This window comes from Syngnathoides biaculeatus, chromosome 10 (assembly GCF_019802595.1).
Source record: "Syngnathoides biaculeatus isolate LvHL_M chromosome 10, ASM1980259v1, whole genome shotgun sequence".
NCBI lineage: Eukaryota > Metazoa > Chordata > Actinopteri > Syngnathiformes > Syngnathidae > Syngnathoides > Syngnathoides biaculeatus.
This window is the reverse complement of record NC_084649.1, coordinates 28402167-28422848: the sequence shown is the minus strand read 5'-3', so window position 1 is coordinate 28422848 and position 20682 is coordinate 28402167. Positions and strand designations below refer to the sequence as shown.

The 20682-nt window shown below is 44.3% G+C and overlaps 1 protein-coding gene across 16 annotated transcripts in view; it reads left to right on the top strand.

Annotated features, from left to right (window-relative positions):
- The first annotated feature begins 1443 nt into the window (after window positions 1–1443).
- acad9 (acyl-CoA dehydrogenase family, member 9) overlaps window positions 1444–20682 on the top strand; it is a 110903-nt gene continuing 91664 nt past the window's right edge. Inside the window, exons 1-3 of one of the 16 annotated variants that reach the window (XM_061832269.1) lie at window positions 1444–2139; window positions 2309–2402; window positions 17097–17198. In XM_061832269.1, coding sequence (XP_061688253.1) covers window positions 1969–2139; window positions 2309–2402; window positions 17097–17198 — 367 coding nt within the window. In that variant the 5' untranslated portion in view covers window positions 1444–1968. Of the gene's footprint in view, window positions 2140–2308; window positions 2403–13461; window positions 13611–17096; window positions 17199–20682 lie in introns of those variants that run through there. The other 15 variants (XM_061832270.1, XM_061832265.1, XM_061832275.1 and 12 more) reach the window with 15 other exon arrangements.

The window sequence follows — 20682 nt, the reverse complement described above, 5'->3', positions numbered from 1 at the left end:
GGGTGTTAGAGAAGAAGATGCACGAGATAAGTTTAGATGGAAAAAGTTGACACGCTGTTGCCACCCCTGACGGGACAGGCCGAAAGGAAAAGAAGAAGACATGATGCCTACCTCAATGACGTTCATGGAAGTATACAATACAAGCTGTTTGTCTAGGAAGTTTCCCAAAAAACAGTCACTGTTTTTAAGCTCCTGAAGACGGTTCATCCAGAATTGAGATTGATGCTTTCTCAAAGAGGCCCACCGCCTTTCGATTCTCTGATGTGATTACTCGACACAGAAATGAAGCAGCTCCTGGTCCATATCCCGATTCCAGAGTAGTCTGCCACTGTGACGTTTTCTTCAGATATGAAATAACCAGTGATGATCTTAGGGTTGTTGTTTGTTGAATTGACATAGAGCCAAACAATGAGCCTTGAAAAGCCATCAATTGCCGCACTGATGCAAAGACCAAAAGGCTTTAGTTTGTCATACAGGTCAACATGCCACAAAAAATTAGGCCCGGGGTTAACGCATGTACGTCGGGTCAACCAATTTCTCTGCCTTTGCGCAACACTACTGGGGTCTAAAAACTTAAGCAGATGTCTCACGGTGCAATAGGGCACAACATATCCGGCTTGGATGCAGTGGAAATGGTGTAGTTTGTATCCAGCCTTCCATGCCCCTCCAGCTCATCGATTAGAAATGACACTACTTCCGAGGGGGTCGGACTAATTCCTCCTCCTGAACAGTCCCATGCATTTTAAATGACGTCTGATAGTACGTACACTTATTACAAAGGCGTCCATTTAGCTCAATAACTACAAAATCTCTCCATGTCTCAACTCAAGCATAAAATAGAACTTAATCAAACCTGTTAAATGAGCCAAACTATCCATCCGGTAGAAACACTGTTTTGAAGCAATAACTTCCGGTTTAGGCCCTTGGCAGAGTCAATTCTGAAAAGCCCGATGAACGTGCACCTTCTTTTTCAATTTTAAATATTTTTTTTTTAGCATTGAAGAAGGAGTGTTAGAGAAGAGCTGGTTAGATATATAAGACTGTATATGTTTGATATATAACTCTAAAAGATCTCTGGGAATAATCACTCGTTTACTTAAGTCCCTCCTTTTCCTGCATGTCGCTCCTTGACGCTGGCTGCTCATTGGTCATTCGCCGAGTATTCAGAAGTAAGTGACAGAACAATTCAACAGGCTCACCTCACAGTGGCAGCCAAACAAAAAGAATCATTTCTCAAACTGATTCTGTTAAGTTCATTAACTAAAAAGATTCGTTCATAAAATGTAACCGTTAGCGAACGTAACATTAATTTTGCGTTCAGTGCGGACAGAACGGTCAAGCGCATTCACTGTGTGTTACAGAAAACAAAGAAACAACCCCGCGTAAAAAAAAAAAAAAAAAAAAAGTTGCAAGGCCGGTACTTTGTGCTTCATACGGTTGCGTAAAATGTAATGTTTTTTTTCACGAGAAAATCTTTTACACGCCATTTTCGCGTTTTCGAATGTTGTACACTTGTTAGTATACAGTGTAGCATGTACAAGAGTAAAACTCGTGAAAATTGAAAATTTCATTCAATCCCTCCTTAGGGAAAGTCGACCTTTCAAACATGGCCGTTAAACTGGCACGTCGTTGGCAAACACAGGTTGTCAGAACTCTAAAGGGTCACCAAGAGTGGGGTGACGTTTTATTTAGTTGCCTTCCCCTTGAAATGACCACATCAAAGAAGATTTAACGTGTCTTTCCTGTTAGAATCTTGTCTTTCCTCTCCGATTTGTTTATCTCCTCGATGAGCTTTTTGGTGGGAGTCATCGCATTTAAACTGAAACTGAGTAGCGAGGATTTAAGAAGGTGCAAACAGCGAAACGAGCTGAGCCCCATAACGTATGTAACAGTCCTTGAGACGTCGATTTTACTTTTCGAATTAGTCACCCCCCCCCACACCCAAGGAGCTTGTTCTTTTCACAAATTATGACGTTTTCTAGAGTACTTGTCCTCTCCAACTGTTTTCAAATACGAAAGCAGCTCCTGCGCAGCATATGGGCAAGATATGACCATTTTTTTTCGCGACAGCGGTCAATTAAAACTCACTCTCAAAACCATTCCTATGCCAAAGACTTATTCCTCGGTCAAGTAAAAAAGGTAATATTTTATCCTCCGGAAGTTAAACGAAAACATTTTATTTGAATGCATAGGAAGTTTCTTCTGTAATTATCTGTCCTCAGATCAGTGACTTCAGCCTCCTTGCTTTGTAACTTGTTCTATATTTGCCAAAAGTTGATTAACAAATGAGTTCACTTCTCTTCCTCAGGCCGAAGTATTTCCTTTTCCAGAAATTAGAATTGAAGAATTGGAAGAGATCAACCAGATTGTGTCACCGGTGGAAAAATTTTTCAATGAAGAAGGTGAGGAAGTGTCTATTTTCCAAGGGTCGCATGAGTGCTGGGGGCTATCCTCAAAGGGTAGACTACACCCTGGACTGGTCATCAGTCAGTCTCAGGATATATCGAGACCGTGCCTTAGCTAACTGGGTTGAAATCAATCCCACGTGATTGATGCAAAAACCTTCTGTAGCAGTGTTACCTGTTCTGATGAAATCAATCCATAATGTGGAACTTTTGTAAGTAGAAACATATTTTACAAATAAATAGCCTAATCTGTTTCAAGCCCCTGAGAACTATCCCCCCCCCCCCCCCCAGTTTGGTAGCGCTGGTTGTAGTTTTCGAAATGTTAGTGGCATCTTGTAGTGACCGTTTTACTCTCTCTTTCTCTCTGTAATGTTTTCCTTTAGCTTTGACAAGAACTTCAGATCAAATTGTGAGATGGGATCATCATCTTTCTCTCTGTCAGACTAACTGACGCTTATGATTTCTGTTGGTCACTTATTTTCCCTTAATTCTGGCTACATAGTGCCCCTTAGTATGGAAGTTGGTAGAAGACTTCACATCTGGTGTCACTTGTCTCACTTCCATATGATGACTTGTTCCAATGGCATCTCTGTAGTCCACACATGGACTTCCACATCCCACAATTGTTTGTCCTATGTCTGTGCGTTGTGCGTGGGGCAGGGTTACTTTGCCAGATACAAGTCTTTGTAAAAGTGGTTGTGAGCAGTTGTACCCGATAAGCAGGCCTACTTTACAGTCCAAAGGAGGTGCAATCCTTTCCTGAAGGTGCTCCATGTGGGACCAGGCTATTCCGTTTCCATTTGTGGGAATGTGTGCGCTGTGTGCTGGGATGAATACCCTCGTGTCGGCTGGCGGTAATGAGATATTTCCAGAGTAGTAGTCATGGACTTGTAAATTAACTCTTTGGGAGTTAACAGTCAACGTTGTCGTCATGGTAGTAATCGTGAGCTTCATCTGTTTCTAACATGTCGGCAACTTCGCTTAGGATGAAGGTTGAGTGGCTCTAAGAATGCAATTGCGAGGATTTCTTCTGGTGGACGTGTAGATGATATCCAGCTGGAAATATTGCAGAGGTAATTGTGTCAACCTCACCAACAATTGTTCTATGTACTCGCTTCAACTGTGGTTGTTTCTTCAGGAGGTCCAAGTTCAGGTTCCTCTTGGTCTTCCCTTCATCTCTTTCAATTTTTTTGGTGTCTTGTCACCTTGGCTCTGTTCTCATACAGGCAGGTAGGGTGCCGCTTGTGGCACACATCACACTTCTGTCTGCATTGCTTTGAGTGGTGACCAGGCTTATGACTACCGAATATTATTCTTTCTTGAACTTCCTCTGTCATGAACTTTCTTAATTTATGCAAGGTGTGACCATTCTTTTTACAAAAGAAATGTGATGACATCGCTTTCATTCAAGCTTGTTTCCAGGACCTTTGCTCTCACAATCTTGTTCCCTTTTCCTTTAATGGTAGTCGTCTTTGCCTTGCTTTGCTGACTGCAGAGAGGTGATGGGATGACAGACAATCTATTAGGAATGTGACAAACTGTCTAAAGTTGGAAAAATCTACGATTTATTCTTCCATTTCCACAGACATTCTATTCCACTTAGCCATGAGCCAGTCTAGCAACTTTGAGAGAATCTGTGGGTCATCGCGACCTCACAACTGCAAAGGAAATCTGAAACGTCCAACCTCAAGGCTTTCACATGTGGAACTTGTCTTGGAACAACTGTGCAATTCTGAAGGGGTTTCCATCTCTCTCATCTAGGAGCTCCCATACTGCAACGTTGGCGGATGCTGTGACAAGTAGAAATTACCCCTTGATTGCTTTCCTTGCATCTACCTACAGAGGTAGTAAATCTTCTCATGCTCGTGGAAATTCTTCTGGTTGATCAGCGTTAGGAGTGAGATTTTCCAGTCACTGTACATCAACAGATCCCTTGTGAATGCTGCAGTTTTAGGGATTGTGATTCTGTTGGTACTCACTGTGCCTGCTAACTCCTTGACAAGCTCCCCGGTACTTTGAATTGGGGAGCAAATAAGGGTCTTTGGTGCGGAAAGCACATACAGGGTAGGAGTACTTATGGGAGCATGTACTTGCTTGTGATTTCTCAACTCACCATCCAGAGAGAGACCTCGACTTGATTGTACATTCTATTCTCGCTTGTGCTTCACTTAGACTTTTCATTATCCAACTACTGTACCTTTCTTTTGCTGTCATCAAGGGCTTTTTGAAGGCTGCATGTTCTACGCTAACTTGAGCTTTGGTTTTAGCTTCCTTTTCTATCTGGATTCAGTGTTTTAATGGACCTTTCCGACCTGTCAATCACTCGTACAATAATAGGCAATCAGATAGTTGCATTGTCTTAACCCCTGGCTTGACACGCCCCTCTTGCCATATTGTCCCACAAGCAATGCTGGTTGTCAGTCGCGTGCGCTTGGAAAAGTTAATCTTACGAAGCAAATAGTCCTCAGATACGCTTGGGGAACGTGCAATTCTGATGAAAGATATCCTGCTAGGTTTAAGGGGCTTGGTTAATTCATTTTCCAAAGCCCAAAACACAGTTGACAAAGTGTCTACGATGGATTGAGGCTTGCGGAAGACCGCATGTAGAACTAAATGTGGACAATATCAACAAACAAGGCTGTATGTTCGAAGGTAAGTGAGGGAGAAGTTGTTTTAAAACATTTCTGATACCTCACTCAGGAGTTCGGTATCAAATTTTAATAGGTTCGTCGGAGATAGGCACTCAGAAATGAAGACAAGACACACTTCTGGCTACCAACAATTGGCACTTTATTGGTCCCACACAGAAATGGTAACACAAGCACAAATCACGTGGTATGAAGCTAAGTAATATCTAACCAGCTCTTAGAAGAATATCCAGCTCTTACCGTGCGCCAATAGGAGGGAGAGCCAACACTTCAGGTAGAGAGCAGCTTCAATACTGGGCATCCGTACGCAACCCGCAGCAGACTCTACTGAGAGTATCCAAAGTTCTCCTTTTATACTCTAAGCGTGTGCGGAAGGAGGGGTGAGTGGCCAATTCATCCCGCCCGACGCCACACTATTCTTTGTTACCAACAGATGGCGTTGCACGACATCATATAACACAAAAACATCTTTTTATGACATTGCTGGTTATTCAAAGCTATTGCGATCGTCTTTTAGGTTATACAAAGCTATTGTGAAACATATACGAAGCTATTGCGAAACATATACGTAGCTATTGCGAAACATCTTTTAATTATGGAAAAACAACACAATAAAATTATTCTTACTTCATTCCACTCTTGATGTTTTTCCATCATTCAAAATGTAAGCAATTGATTATAGGCGATTATATATTTCCTTCTCTACCTCAAGCCGGATGCGTCGCACATAATAGCAAGTTCCCATATTGCATTGCGTAAGCACACAAATAACAATCATTAACACGATCAAGGGTGGCAAGAAAGTAGTACGCGCAGTGGAGGACATTCCTGTGAAGATGTCCCACCAATGATAAGCTGAAGCCTGTTGTACTAATTTAGCGGCATGCACTATTTCCCCTTTTACTACCATAGTTGACACCATGAGACTGGAAATGTTAGACGCATGTGACTTGATGAGTTTTTGGATGTCTGTAGAACTCTCCAATGCGCATTTGAATCGTTCCAGAGACACTGACCAGGGGGAGCGTAGTACCTCCCACTGGACCGCAGTCAACCTGCGGGACTCCGAATAGTTAGTCAAACGATACGTCATGTTTCCCCAGCGCCATATGTGTACATCTTGAAGGCATCCTACAAAAGGAACCGAAGGTACTTGTGAGTTATTTTGTGTTGTAGCCACACAGAGAGTATGCGGTCCAACTTGCCACATCATCTCTCTGGCTGGCTCCCTAGTCCAATCACAAAGTACAACCTCTGAGTCGGTTAGGCACGGATTCGAGTACGCATGTTGTAATCTGCAAGCCAACCCTTGGTCTGTTAAATCACATAAATCTGATTTACAGGTTTTGTTGGTTTTTGGTTCAAACCACTCTCCGTCCATGTGTAAAAACCAATATCCACTTGTCGTTATAACAGGCAAAACCTGATATTTACAAACCACCTTTGTTGTCGTCACGTTGTACTGGGTCCAATACCCCGTACATTTATTTTTGTTACATTTGGTGTGTTCGGGATGTAATGTCAACCACAAAGAGTCAGAAATGTTCCAAACCTTCCGCCACTCTTGATAATTTCCTGACGTAACTATCCTTAGAAACGACTCCTTTTGAGCCGCAGCGTGTAGAGTTTGAATACTACATACTGTCCAGCTACTCTGTTCTGTCAAGTTCTGAAGCACGTTCTCTGCTTCGTCCCATAATTTGATATCCCAATTAAACACTGTTTTCCAAAGTTTTGCATTTTCTTTTTGTCCCACCAGAGCTTTAGGAAGCCAAACCCCTATTTGATGCAAGGCCCTGGCAGAGTGTTCTCCAGTATTGGACAGCATGGTCCTAGTTACCTCATTATCAGCAGTATTTGCCAATCCCAATACGGTTCCCGTTCCCCCCAACAAAGTATCATACCATGCCCTTTTTATTCTGTTACATATCGGAATCGGGGGAAAGTGAATTGTCCAGTATATCTTGGTTTCAACCACTGCTTGAGCTAGGTGTGTACAGGTGTCACGAATTGGAGTCAAGTGTGTTTGAATGACCGTGACCACATACCCCCACCTCAAATCACCATCATCCCCAACCTCCCCGATGGTGAAATCCTCCTCTGCAATTGCCGTCCAAGTCGTTCCTCGATGATATCCCGATGAACTGGCTTGTCTCGCATGCATGACCTTCGGTCATTCCCCAGGAGAGTCGGACCATGGCACCAACGGCAAGGAGGCAGATGACCCAGTCATTTCCAATTCCTCGGCGCCGGATGTCCTCCATCTCTGCGTCCTCCCGTCGAGGGTCGTCCAATCAGCAGCTCCCACTTCAACAAGCACCCACCAAGCTGCAACAGATATGGTTACCACTATTGACAAAAGAAAACATGATTAGTATTCTCGCATGTAACATTTATTCACGGGTACGTTCACCCATTTTTCCTCTCCTTGATATAAAACACTGACTGTGGCATCAGACCCCTGAGTTATAATTTCCGCAGCTAGAGGAGGTCCTGATTGCATTTTCCCCAAAGATATGGGAAACGGTGTCATTTTTACCTTTCCCACCAATATTGTCCGCACATCAATTCCTGTTCCAAATTGAAATTTACCTATTCTCAAATACAAAGTCATTCCAGCCAGGATGTCCATTCCAATTATCCACTCTGGGATGGGGGTGACGACCACTTCAAATTTCCATAATGGCATTTTCCCAATTTTTAATGGAAGAATTACTGCTTTTCCATTTACAATTTGTCCCCCCAATCCTCGCAGTGGAACATTTTCACCCTTCATTTTATCAGGGTTTCCGTGTCCAATTGAACATGGGGTCTGATGTCCCCAACTGACCATCGATTGATAATTTTGTTCTGGCTGGTTGACTGAGTTTGTCCTCCATCCTAGCTGAGGAGGTCAAAGGTACGTGACCTCTTGTCCTTATTTTTCCCCTTACTCTTGGGTTTCGCTCGGCCCTTTCTCACAGCAGCCACATAGCTGGGGCCTCTTGTGTCTACTAGCATGTCGTCGCTTGAGTCTGTATCTTCCTCTTCCTCTTCTTCATCCTCAAATGCATCCAAGGGAGGGGCTGTTGGTTGAGCTGCCGGCGTCATCATTCCCTTTATGATGGTGGCCAGCTGAGCAATTTCTGATTTTCCCTTTGATCCCCTGCTCAAGCAATTTACTTTCAATCCCCTTTGTTTGCATCTTGCAGCCAAGGCACTTGTGGGTAGCCCGTCAATTTCTTCTGCCGGTACTCCCGCTACAATGAGTGCTTTCCACATTTCCCGCCTACTACTCCCGGCTTCGGGCGGTTTCGCGCGCGGTCGTTTGCCATCTGTTTCGGACCTGTAATTCTCAGGGCAAGGCTGATGTACTGTGTCTCCCAAAGTCGCCAACTCCAACAAGCGCGTTTTTACGTCACTGAAGCTGTTATCGACGGCTCCTAACAAAATAGTAAGTATCGCAGACCTGTAGTGGGGGGGTGCGTCTCGAATCATTGCATCACGCACCACCTTTGGCACTGCTGTTTCATCAAAAGCATGACCCGCTCGCGATATCGACTCGCGTGTACACAATCTCCCCATTCTGTGAATTGCGTCGCGGATGGTTACCCAAGGCCCTTTGATCTCGGGCCAATCATGCCACGTTGGATACACAGATTGCGCTGTCATAGCATACAAGGCAAATAGCGAAAAAGAATCACCTACCGCCATTGCTCTCCCGTTTGCACGAAACTCGGCATTCATTCGAGAATCTGAACTCAAGCCTCCAAATCGCGAAAAGTCCTCTAAGTCAAGCTCTATGGCGTCAGCTCCTTCCTCATACATCCGCCTGAGCCAAGAATCAGCTGGTTCTCCCTGCTTTTGTCGATACTTTGATGTTAAATGGGCTATCTCTTCCTGAGAGAAGTCCTCTTTTGTTATCGTCATTCTGGGCGGCGGCTGAGGCTGTTCTATTCGCCTCATTATAGGGTTTCCTTCCCTATCAACTATAGGCACATTATTCTCATCTCGCTGTTCTTCAAAGACGGGCAAGACAACATGCTGTTCCTCCCGTCTCCGCGAGATGGGTTTAACTTGGAGATGTCCAAGTTGTGGATACAGCGGTTGAGGTTTCATTTCCCCGCTATATTCCATGTCGCCATCTCCCCATATGTCGCCATTCCATCCCTCTGGCTCCCAGTCTTCCTGGAGTGCCACAGCGAAAGAGCGGACCTGTTTTGGGTCGATGCGACGCAGTCTTTTATTACTTTTCTCGCGCACCATTGAAGAAATAAAAGCCACTGATTTCTCCAAGATTTTCTGCGCTTTAGCTTGGTCAGATTCGAGCGCTTTAATATTCTCTAAGTTGCGCTATCTTTTTATCTTTTTGCATTTCAGAAGCGCATACTTTATCCAAAACCTTTGTTCTTTCCTTCCAGGCTTCGGCAAAAATCCACAACATCTCTCGGACGCCACCCAGCGGGGCTTTGTCCCTCACATCCACCCTGCTTAACATGCGCTGTAGCAGCGGTGGAGTTGCCAAGAGAATTTCTCCTATCCACGGCTTAGGGCGTCCCCCGTACCGTCTAAGGAGTTTCCCTATTTCTTCAAATCCAAGGCTCTCCCAGTCGGAGACGCCATCCTCATTGGGAGCCACCTCCGCTCCCTTCACAGTTTTACACTTAAAACTTGAGGCCACTTCCGCCTCCTTCACAGTTTTGCTCTTAAAGCAACAAGCCATTTCTGAATGTATTCTCCGCGATCCTGCCGACAACGCCAAAAATGTTTTAAAACATTTCTGATACCTCACTCAGGAGTTCGGTATCAAATTTTAATAGGTTCGTCGGAGATAGGCACTCAGAAATGAAGACAAGACACACTTCTGGCTACCAACAATTGGCACTTTATTGGTCCCACACAGAAATGGTAACACAAGCACAAGCACAAATCACGTGGTATGAAGCTAAGTAATATCCAACCAGCTCTTAGAAGAACATTCAGCTCTTACCGTGCGCCAATAGGAGGGAGAGCCAACACTCCAGGTAGAGAGCAGCTTCAATACCGGCTGGGCATCCGTACGCAACCCGCAGCAGACTCTACCGAGAGTATCCAAAGTTCTCCTTTTATACTCTAAGCGTGTGCGGAAGGAGGGGTGAGTGGCCAATTCATCTCGCCCGACGCCACACTATTCTTTGTTACCAACAGATGGCGTTGCACGACATCATATAACACAAAAACATCTTTTTATGACATTGCTGGTTATCCAAACATCCTTTTATGACATTGCTGGTTATTCAAAGATATTGCGATCGTCTTTTAGGTTATACAAAGCTATTGCGAAACATATACGAAGCTATTGCGAAACATCTTTTAATTATGGAAAAACAACACAATAAAATTATTCTTACTTCAGAAGTATCTTTGAGTTTGAATTATTATCAGTGCTTTATACACTGCAGGAGAACAACTTTCACTTTGTTAGCGTATCACTGACTTGCTGAATGAAGTGTGTAATGTTTTATGCCGGAGTTTTGGGTTTAGTGATCCATAAATGCACGGTGTCATGCAAGAGAAATATCTGTCTGTTTGTATCACATCAGACTTTTAAGAAAGAGCACTGGGTTCGTTTACGAGCCAAGTCAAATAAATACACCCACACACTTATAAAGACTGCAATGATATTACTCGTGATCCTTCCAAGAAAAAGTACTCACCCTGCTTTACATGCATTCAGTAGGATTCCACTATTTTGTCCAGTTGAATTTCAATATGAACTTTGTGAGGCGTCAATCTTTTTTGCATCGATCGCCAACATTTCTCTGTAACTCTGATATTGTGTCCTGCTCCGTCCAAAATATTAATTCCGTGTACATATCCTTGCGTAAAATAGTTGGGACCACTGTGTAGAACTCTCTTGGACAAGTCTGCATTTGGCAAAAAAACATTCTGCAATATTATCTGGAATACACGCTAATCGACTTCAAACATGTTCTATTCAATCGCCATTTTGCAAGCTTGTGGGACATGGCTCAGGGGGCGGAGCTCAAGATCGCCATCGGAAAAGTCTATTCTTCAGCTTCTCATTCCAAACAATGCTTTACAGCTGCTGTTTCTTAAAGAGAACGATGAGTGACAAGTCTTTGTCACTCGTAATATCCTTTACTAGCTTGGGAAACTGCTTCCTTTGAGCTTGGCAATCACTCTCTTCCATATCAGTTAGCTCTGCCTTTTCTGACATCTTGTAGCAGATTAACACGTGCTTGTAAATGTAATCTGAATATGTAAGAATAACACAAATATATAAATTTGTTCAAAGAAATTATTTTTGAAATCTTAAAGATGACTTATTTTCAACACATTGCCCAAACAGGAATTCGATCACACTTTATCTTGAAATTCACACAAACTATAGACCACAGTCAGTGACATACTCAAAACAATTGAACGACAAAAGGTGGAAAATGATCCCTCCTCGTGATTAATTGTAATTAATGTGCGATCAGCCGACAGTTATAATTCACTCAATACATAAATACCACAAAATTCCTCTTTCCTTAGACCAGTGTCCAAGCTTCTTGTGGCTCGTTGATGTGAATGGAGGTCTTCCGAAAAAGTTTAACTTTCTTTTTTCACTGTTGAAGTATTAGTGTCCCACGCTTTGTTTAACATTCAATGAATCAGTCTCCAGTGCCATCTTGTGACCATTTGCGGTGGTTAAACAGCTGGGTTTTCAGTGTTATTCCCGCCGCAGACACGACAAATGGGTAAGTTTTCTTGAATGGGTTAAATGTCTTTTTTTTTTTTTTTTTTTTAATTTTCATTTTTTTTTTACATTGTTTCATATTTTTTGGTAAAGCCTCTTGCCTTGTGATTTTTGTACCATCGCCCTGTTGGACTGACTTCCTATGTATGCCCTCTGCCTGGCAATAAACCATGCTTGCATATCGGCTTTCTGCATCTGGGTCCTACCCTCTACCTCATTCGTGACAAAAATCGGGTTCATTTATCATTTCTGCTAATATTCCGGTGTTTCGCAATGCGAGACGCCATCATGAATTTTATCTCGTTATGCACGAGGGAGCATGAATTAACGAGAACTGACAAGAAAATGGCCATGTGCTGGAGACTGAGTAAAAAATATTTTGTAAAAAAAATAAAATAAAATACCCGCCCTATTACTGAAATGTAATTGGAACGAACCACGACATTTATTTAGGGGGAGGATTATGTTTTGATGTCTTTTAAAGCAGTCTGAATCACCTCGTTGTTGAAATGTGCTATACAAATAAACTTGCCTTCCCTCGTGAATGAGAGTTCGTCTGAAGTTTACTAGCGAGCATTTAGATGATCCAGAAGAGGATTGGGAGTATATCAGATGGTCAGATGAAATCAAAGTAGAACTTTTTGGTAAAAACTCAACTTGTCGGTTTTGGAGAAGAAAGAATGCTGAGTAGCATCCAAAGAACACTATACCAACTGTGAAGAATTGGGATGAAAGCATCATCATTTAGGGCTGTTTTTCTACCAAAGGACCAGGATGACATCAATGCAAAGCAAACAATAGATGGGCCCATGTATCGTGAGATTTTGAGTGACTTCAGGAAGAGCATTTAAGATTAAACATGGCTGGGTCTTGCATGACAATGATCCCAAACACACCACTGAGGCAACGAAAGAGTGGGTTCGTGAGAAGTATTTCCTGGAGTATGCCTACCCAGTCTCCAGATCTCAAACCCATAATCTTTGGAGGGAGTTGGAAGTCTGTGTTGCCCTGCAACAACCCCAGAACAATGCTCTCGAAGAGATCTGCATGGGGAAATGAGCCAAAATACCAGCAACATTGTGAAAACCTCATGAAGATTGACAGAAAACCTCTGTCATTGCCAACAACTTTTTATTGACCAAAAATATTTTACATCATAATTTGCAATTAGTCCTTAAAAATCAGACGGATTTTCTGGATTTTAAGATATAAGATATATCAATGATGAAAATTACAAACCTCTCATCTTTTTAAGTGTGAACTTGCACATTTGATGTCTGACGAAGTACTTTTTTGCCACACTGCACCTTTGTAGAAATGTGCATGATTGACTTTAGGGTAGAAAAAAAAAATTGCATTATACATGAGAAATTACGGCAGTCGAATTTTAATTGACCCCTCCGTGGATGTTGCGCAATCTGCGTCACTGACCAATCAGAGGCCAGAGATCTGCATAATCTCGGACTCAAATCTCAGACAACGCTGGCTGGATGGTCCAGTATACCTTCTGTTGGCGTTTTATCGCGTATTTGGGTACTTTAACAATAGATATGGTTAAGAGGTGGAGTCACGGACTTCATAATAGTGACGACAGGTATCCTGAAAGGCTAGTTGGTGGAGTTCAATTCGTACCCGTTCCAAAACCGAAGACCCAGTACGAAAAATGTCTTTGATGGATCAAACTTTGTGTAAGACCGCATCATCAACTGAATCCATCTAGAATCAACCGGAACAGAAGACCGAGTACGACAAATGTCTTTGATGGATAAAACTTTGAGGAAGACCGCATGATCAACTGAATCCATCAACCGGAACAGATATGTTTGCACGAAGGTAAACCCTAAATTTGATTTTCAATACATGTCTCATATAAATGAATTAGCAGTTCTTCGCTTGCATAACATAGCTAAGTGTGAATGATTGACACACTTGATCTGTGTTGAGCGATATTTTGCGATGATCTGACTGCACAAACATGTCTGTTCGGCGCTCCCGAGCGAAGCTAAACCGGACTTTGTTTGTTTGCACGAAGGTATGCCGTATATTTGATTTTCAATACATGTCTCACATAAATGAATTAGTAGTTCTTCACTTGCATAATATAGCTACGTGTGAATGATTGTCACACTTGATCTGTGTTGAGTGATATTTTGCGATGATCTGACTGCACAAACGTGTTCCATTGTTCACGGCTAATTAGCAAAGCTAAACTGGACTAGCAGTCCTAAAAGCCTTCGACGTGCACCGAGACACCAAGACTGAAGGAAGGATGTTTGAGGACACTAAAGTAGTGATTGTCGTACTCGGTCGGGACTTGCGTAGGTTCTGCACTAATTTAAGAATAATTATTGAGGGGAGCGCGTGACGTTATACAAAGAAAACGAGAGAAACAACTCGTAAATCAAGCCTCGCCTTCATTTCCTTCATACGGTGGTTCACAAACGGCTATACAGATATATATACAGATTCTGCACACAAGTGTGATATGTAACACGAAAATAGGAAACTGTCAATGACAAATTCGTCTTTGGGTTATAATATATTATATTATGTGGCTTCTCGGTCTTCCTCTGACTCTGGAAAGATCTCGCGCTAATATCAATGGTTTCTCCGTCTATGCATGTAAATACCATTGAAATACCCCTCGCTGAAATACTTGAACCCTGCTGTCTGGTTTTCAACTATTTCACTGTTAGCTAAGAATGTAAGTGAGTAATCAGCCGGTAAATCGGACAGTTTCGCTCTATTCCTTTCTTGCTGCGCCGATATTTTTCCTAATTGTTTGTCTGACGTCAGCGCGCGTGACGTCGCTTGAGGAGGCGTGGTTAAGTGCCCTGTACGGAGGGGTCAATTGTGATCGAGATTTTGGTTGCCACAATTAAATGCAACTGATTGTCTGCAGTTTTTTTCCATATTTGACAGTCGGGCACTGCAACCTCATCAGCTAGCCACCAGGGGGGCAAACACATAGTTAAACTTTCATTAAGCTCCAGCAGCTCACTACGGTGTCAACTTCAAAATCAAGGCTTTAAATGATATTATTTAAAGGTCAAGTGTCGTCAAACGGATGATTTTTGGTATATTATTCATGGAAAACCCCACAACCAATATGGTCCCATGTGTTTTTTCACCACAAAACATGATTTTGACGTATACAGCTTTTTGTAACTCCCGCCATGAAAATCCTCTCAGGGATTTGTTTTCGAGAAGATGCAGGAAGTGACGTAGAGGACAGCGACGCCCCCTCATGGACTCGTTTGTTTCCATTAGTTTTACCTCCGCGAAGGTAGCTCATTGTTCCTTCGGGTTAGCCAAAATGCGGGCTCATTGCATTGCTGGACATTGCTTGAATACTCGGGAGAATGAAATTACCCCTCATAAGTTTGAAAGAGACCCTGTACGTTGTGAAAAATGGATTGCACGGGCGCAGAGGACGAGAGCTTCGTGGGTTCCAAATAACAGGTAGGTGTGTATACAGCTACTAAAAAAAATAATAGTTTGGGCCGGACCACGTCATCGGTCTCTCTCATAACCTAGCAAAAGATCCGTGTATGAAATGTGTTGATGTGTGCATACAGCTACTAAAAAAAATAAGTTTGAGGCAGACCACGTAATCGGTCTCTCTCATAACGTAACAAAAGATCTGCGTATTAAATGTGTTGATGTGCGCGTCTCCCAGCCAACAATGTCTCACTCGATAGTGTTCATCGCGTACTGCGGCGACTTTGAACATAGCCCTAAAAGCAGCATAGCTCGGCTCCACCTCCTCCTTATATGCCACCAAGGGCGCCTAAACTCAGCCACACCGGCTGAGGCGCCGCGTTCGGCGGTAACAGCTTCTGCGAAGGCTGCGCGTCGGGCATTGCGACGGGGGCGCATCTGAAGAACCCAGCCGAGAATGCGTTATTCAGTCGCCTGCGCGCATAAAGCGCCCTGGGTCGACTGCAAGCACCCCCCTAAAGCAGCACCGCTTAGCTTTGTCATAAGCCACACCAGCCGGCTGCGATGGCTCTTCTCCACCGCGGAAGTAGATCGGACGGGATGCGGTTTGGCCGTGATCGGATATCATCTGAATATGGCTCAAACAATAGTGTAATATTGCCCCGATGGGTCGGTAACTTCAATCGGTTGTGTGGTGTTGTCCTTTTCGAAAAGAGCTTCGGTGTCAGAAGGGGCGTCGGAAAAATCCGAATATCTCTGTTGTTCGGCTTCCATAGTAGTAGGCATTGCACATTTTCAACGGTGGAAGTGACGATGACGTCAAGGACAGAGGACGCGACTAATATGGCGACCACTTGGATGTTGAGGGACACTCAATTGCGCAACTTTGTGCATGGATGACGCGCTTTGCGCTCCCTTTTTTTTTTTCCGTATCGACATTGACGTGAATACTGTTATGTATTTTTCATTACATTATCTATTTTAGAATGTTTGTAGGGATGACAGTCCCACTATATATAATTTTTATATTATATATTTTATATATATATATTTCAGTTCTCGTACTTTGAATTTGTATTTGAATTTGTAATTTTTTGGTGTAAAGGTATGCACCTAAAAAATGAACGATCATATTGTGTACATTTTGAAAACAGAATATCATTTGTTTATAGATGTACTCGATTTATTTAATTCATTATACAATTTATAAAACTTTCACATTAAAATTGGTGATCATCCTTTGATCATGCTTGCTGCCCCAAGATCCCCTATTTTTCAATCTTTTTTCATTCAGTCAAATCACATGGGGTAACCGAACAGCTCACACTTTCAATTCCCTCTTTTATGGCAGCAGCCAACGAGGTACATTTTTCTTATGCATTATTTTACCATGTTATGTAGCCATATTGTTCGTTCCTCCTTTTGTGTAAATAGCTTTGTCTATTTTTTATACACTCTGGTTAAAATGGCATTTTTTTTTGTACAGTTTTCATGGTGTGATTAGAGTTTCTTCATTTAACACATTCAAGAAAACTACCCGTTTGTCGTGTCTGCGGAGGGAATAACACAAAGTCAACTGTTTAACCACTGCTAGTGGTCACAAGATGGCACCGGAGATGTCATCTATGTTTAACAAATCTGACAATAAAATAACTAAAAGATGATATTGGTAATGAAAGCAGTTCTTTTTTTTTTGGTACCATGAAAGAAAGTGGTTATCAGCTCGCAGGTCCACATATTTTTTTAAAACAATTTTTTACAGCTTTATGGATGCTGAAGAGTGCGACAAGCTCTGTCATTGCTTATTTTTTTTCCCCTGTTGATTTGTAATTAACTTCAAAACTTAATGATGCAATCCTTTCTCTTCTTACACCATAGTTGACTCAGCAAAGATAGACAAAGATGCCAGAATCCCCACAGAGACATTGAATGGCTTGAAAGAGCTTGGACTTTTTGGAATTCAGGTTCCTGAGCAATACGGTAAGATGGAGAATGGATAATGTTGAATTTGTCATGTTACCACATCACACACTAGGACTTTTCACTTTAGTCAAATGACTTAGTCTCCCAAATTTATTGCGGATGCTTTGGGGCACCAACAGTGTTCAGGTAATGGGGGGAAAAAAAGCATTCAAAGTACATAAAGTAAATGAAAAACTAGGTTTGTTTACTTTGACTTTGGGCTTTTATGCGAAGAGAAGGGTGAGTGACAAGCAAAAGGCACGAGCTCCCCATGCACCCCTCAGACGTTTCCAGGACGGCTGTAATCACACCGTTTGGCCTGTTAGAGTTTCTGAGGATGCCGTTTGGTCTCAAAAATGCGGCCCAATCTTTCCAACGCTTAATGGATTCGGTGCTCAGAGACTTGCCCTTTGTGTTCTTCTATTTGAATGACATCCTCGTCGCCAGGTCCTTGGAGAAATAACATCTGATGCACTTCCGGGACCTCTTTGCGAGACTCGAGCAGCATGGCCTGATCATCAACCCGGTGAAGTGTTTTTTCAGGGTGCCCTCCATCTAATTCCTCGGGCACCTCATTAACAAGAACGGCGCCGCCCCCCCCTTCTGGGAAAGGTGGAGGCTGCCTCCGCTTTTCTACGACCTCGCTCGGCTCGGGGGCTCCGGGAGTTTCTGGGGATGGTGACTTTCTATCACCGGTTCATCCGCCGGGCGGTCCACACCATGCGCCCGCTATATGAGGCTCTTAAGAGCAAGACCCCAACCAGGACATTATATGGACGGCCGAGAGGGTGGAAGCCTTCGGGGCCATGAAAGGTGCGCTGTGTCGGGCCGCTATACTGCCCCACCCGTCCCCTGGGGCCCCTGTCGCTCTCACTACTGACGCATTGGACTACGCCGGTGGGGCCGTATTCAAACAGGGGGTCGGCGCTTGCCTTTTTCAGCCATCAGCTGGTCCCCGTGGAACTCAAATACAGCACAGTCAATAGGGAGCTCCTCGGCCTCTGGCTGGCGATCCGCCTCTTCCGTTCCCTGTTGGAAGGCCGTAAGGTCACAGCATATGTGGACCATAAACCCCTCACTTTCGCCATGTCCAAGGTGGCCGAGCCGTGGTCCGCCTGCCAGCAACGCCAACTGTCTTTCATCTCAGAGTACACTACGCACTTCCAACATGTGGTCGGGGACTGCCTCTCCAGGGCGGTCGTTGGCACTGTGCATCTGGGTCTCGACTACTCCCGCATGAGCGCAGACCAGGCCTCGGACTACGGGGTGCAGGCCCTCAAGACTTCTGACACGGGTTTGCACCTGGAGGAAGTCGCCTTTAGTGACTCGGGCGTCAGGTTGTTGTGCGACTTCTTGGCTGGCCAGCCTCGGCCGATAGTCCCTGTGAACTGGCGGCGGGCTGTTTTCGAGGCGGTTCACAACCTCTCCCACCCCGGCAGGAAACTGTCCGTGAGGCTGGTGGTCCAGAAGTTCGTATGGAGCGGGGTTATGAAGGATGTGCAGCCCTGGGTCGACTCATGTGTGGCCTGTCAGCGTGCTAAGGTGCATTGCCACACAAAAGCACCATACAGCCCTTCACTGTCCCCGAGAGGATGTTTGACCATGCCAACATCGACTTGATGGGTCCGCTTCTTCCCTCACACGGTTTCACCTACTTGGACATGGTGGACAGGACGACCTGCTGGTCCAAAGCCGTTCCCCTCTCCTCGACGACGTCGTCGGACGTAGCCCGGGCATTCATCGGCACGTGAGTTGCGTGTTTGGGACCCCATCCGACCTCTCCTCCCACCGTGGGCCTCAGTTTACCTCCGAACTCTGGAACGCAGTCGCTGAGAATTTGGGGGTCAAGCCGCACCGCAATACCGCCTATCACCCCCAGGAGAACGGTCTCTGCGAGCGGTTCCACAGCTCCATGAAAGCAACCCTGCGCCCTGGCTTGACGGATGGCAACTGGTTAGATAAGCTCCCGTGGGTCATGCTCGGCCCCAGGTGCGCCCCCAAGGAGGACCTAATGTCCTCGCCGCCGAGCTTGTCTACGCCCAGCCGCGCGTGTCCCCAGCGAATTCATCCCGTACACCACGGCGCCTTGGTCAGCAGCCAGGTAACTGTCCAAAGGGTTCGCGGCGGTTCCCACGTCGCAACATGGCACCCTGGCTACCCCAATGGTTGCGCTCGGCGGATTTTGTGTTCATTCGACATAACGCCCACCGCGGACCCCTGCAGCCCCCCATACGACAGCCCGTTCCGGGTCCTGGAGTGCGGAGATAAGTGCCTGCTCGTGGACATTGGCGGTAGACCCGAGACTGTTTCTGTGGACAGGGTCAAGCCCGCTCACCTGGACATTGCATAGCCCTTGGGGTTTGCCCTCCCCTGCGCTGAGGTCATCCCCCTTTACCTTGCGCCCCTGCACTTTCTGGGGTGCCCTCAACCCCGCCAGGACCCTTGTCTCTTGACTCAATGGACAGTGCGGCCCCGCCCCCCTCGGCCCCTGCAGTGCACACCTTCCGGGGTAGGGTCGTCGTACCTCCACGACACAGGGATTTTGACTATGGGTGAATTCTGGGGGGGCTTGTGAGGTTTTTACATAATTCACCTGCGGGACCTCGAGTTCGGTTGTGGGGTTCCGCACGGACTGTTTTGTTTGTTACACACATAACTGTCTGTTGATGTCTGCCATTAAAACGATGTTTACTACTGTGTTCGACACTCCGCCTTCGACTCCTTTTCTTCGGCGCTATAACTGTAGTTTATCACTCCTATAGTTACCATTCATCACTTGGAGACTTCTGCTGGAGCTGCCGCATGGGTACCATAATGTTTAATGAACAGTACAGCATTTATACTTTGCCCACTTGAGACAAAATTTACAACACTACAAGTGTCTAGTGAATAACAATATAATAAGATTTTTATTGCAGTACAGAAATTCACAAACAAATGAAACATGTGATGTCCTCTAGCGTCTCACCGAATGCCCATGGCACATTGTTGTGATGTCACTTCCAGTGTTTCACCGTGATATCACTTCCGTTCCGCTGGGGTTGCCGTGCTCGTACCAAAGTGTTTATTCAACAGCACAGCATTTACACATGGCCCACTGGAGCCAAAAATTACACTACAAATGTGTAGTTATATAACATATATGTATGTATAACATTAAAATAACATTTTTATTGCAGTACAGAAAGTCATAAACCTCACGCGAATGTCCGCTTTTACATCACTTTCAATTCGCCGGTGTAGCGCAACCTCCTCACTTTAGTTCGCAAGGAAAACACAGGATGTGTCTCTCTCACTGTCTTCAAATCATTCTGGCCACACCTCCACAAATCCTCTTTATTTACACGGCAAACATGATAAATAAAGCAACCGTGTGTCGATAAGAAAACGCCAGTTAATGTACGCAGATTATGCATAACAAATGAGCATTAAAAGTAAAACGAGAGCAAATATAAGAACGTTATGTACAATTAATCAATTTAATCCAACACTGTACAAAGAC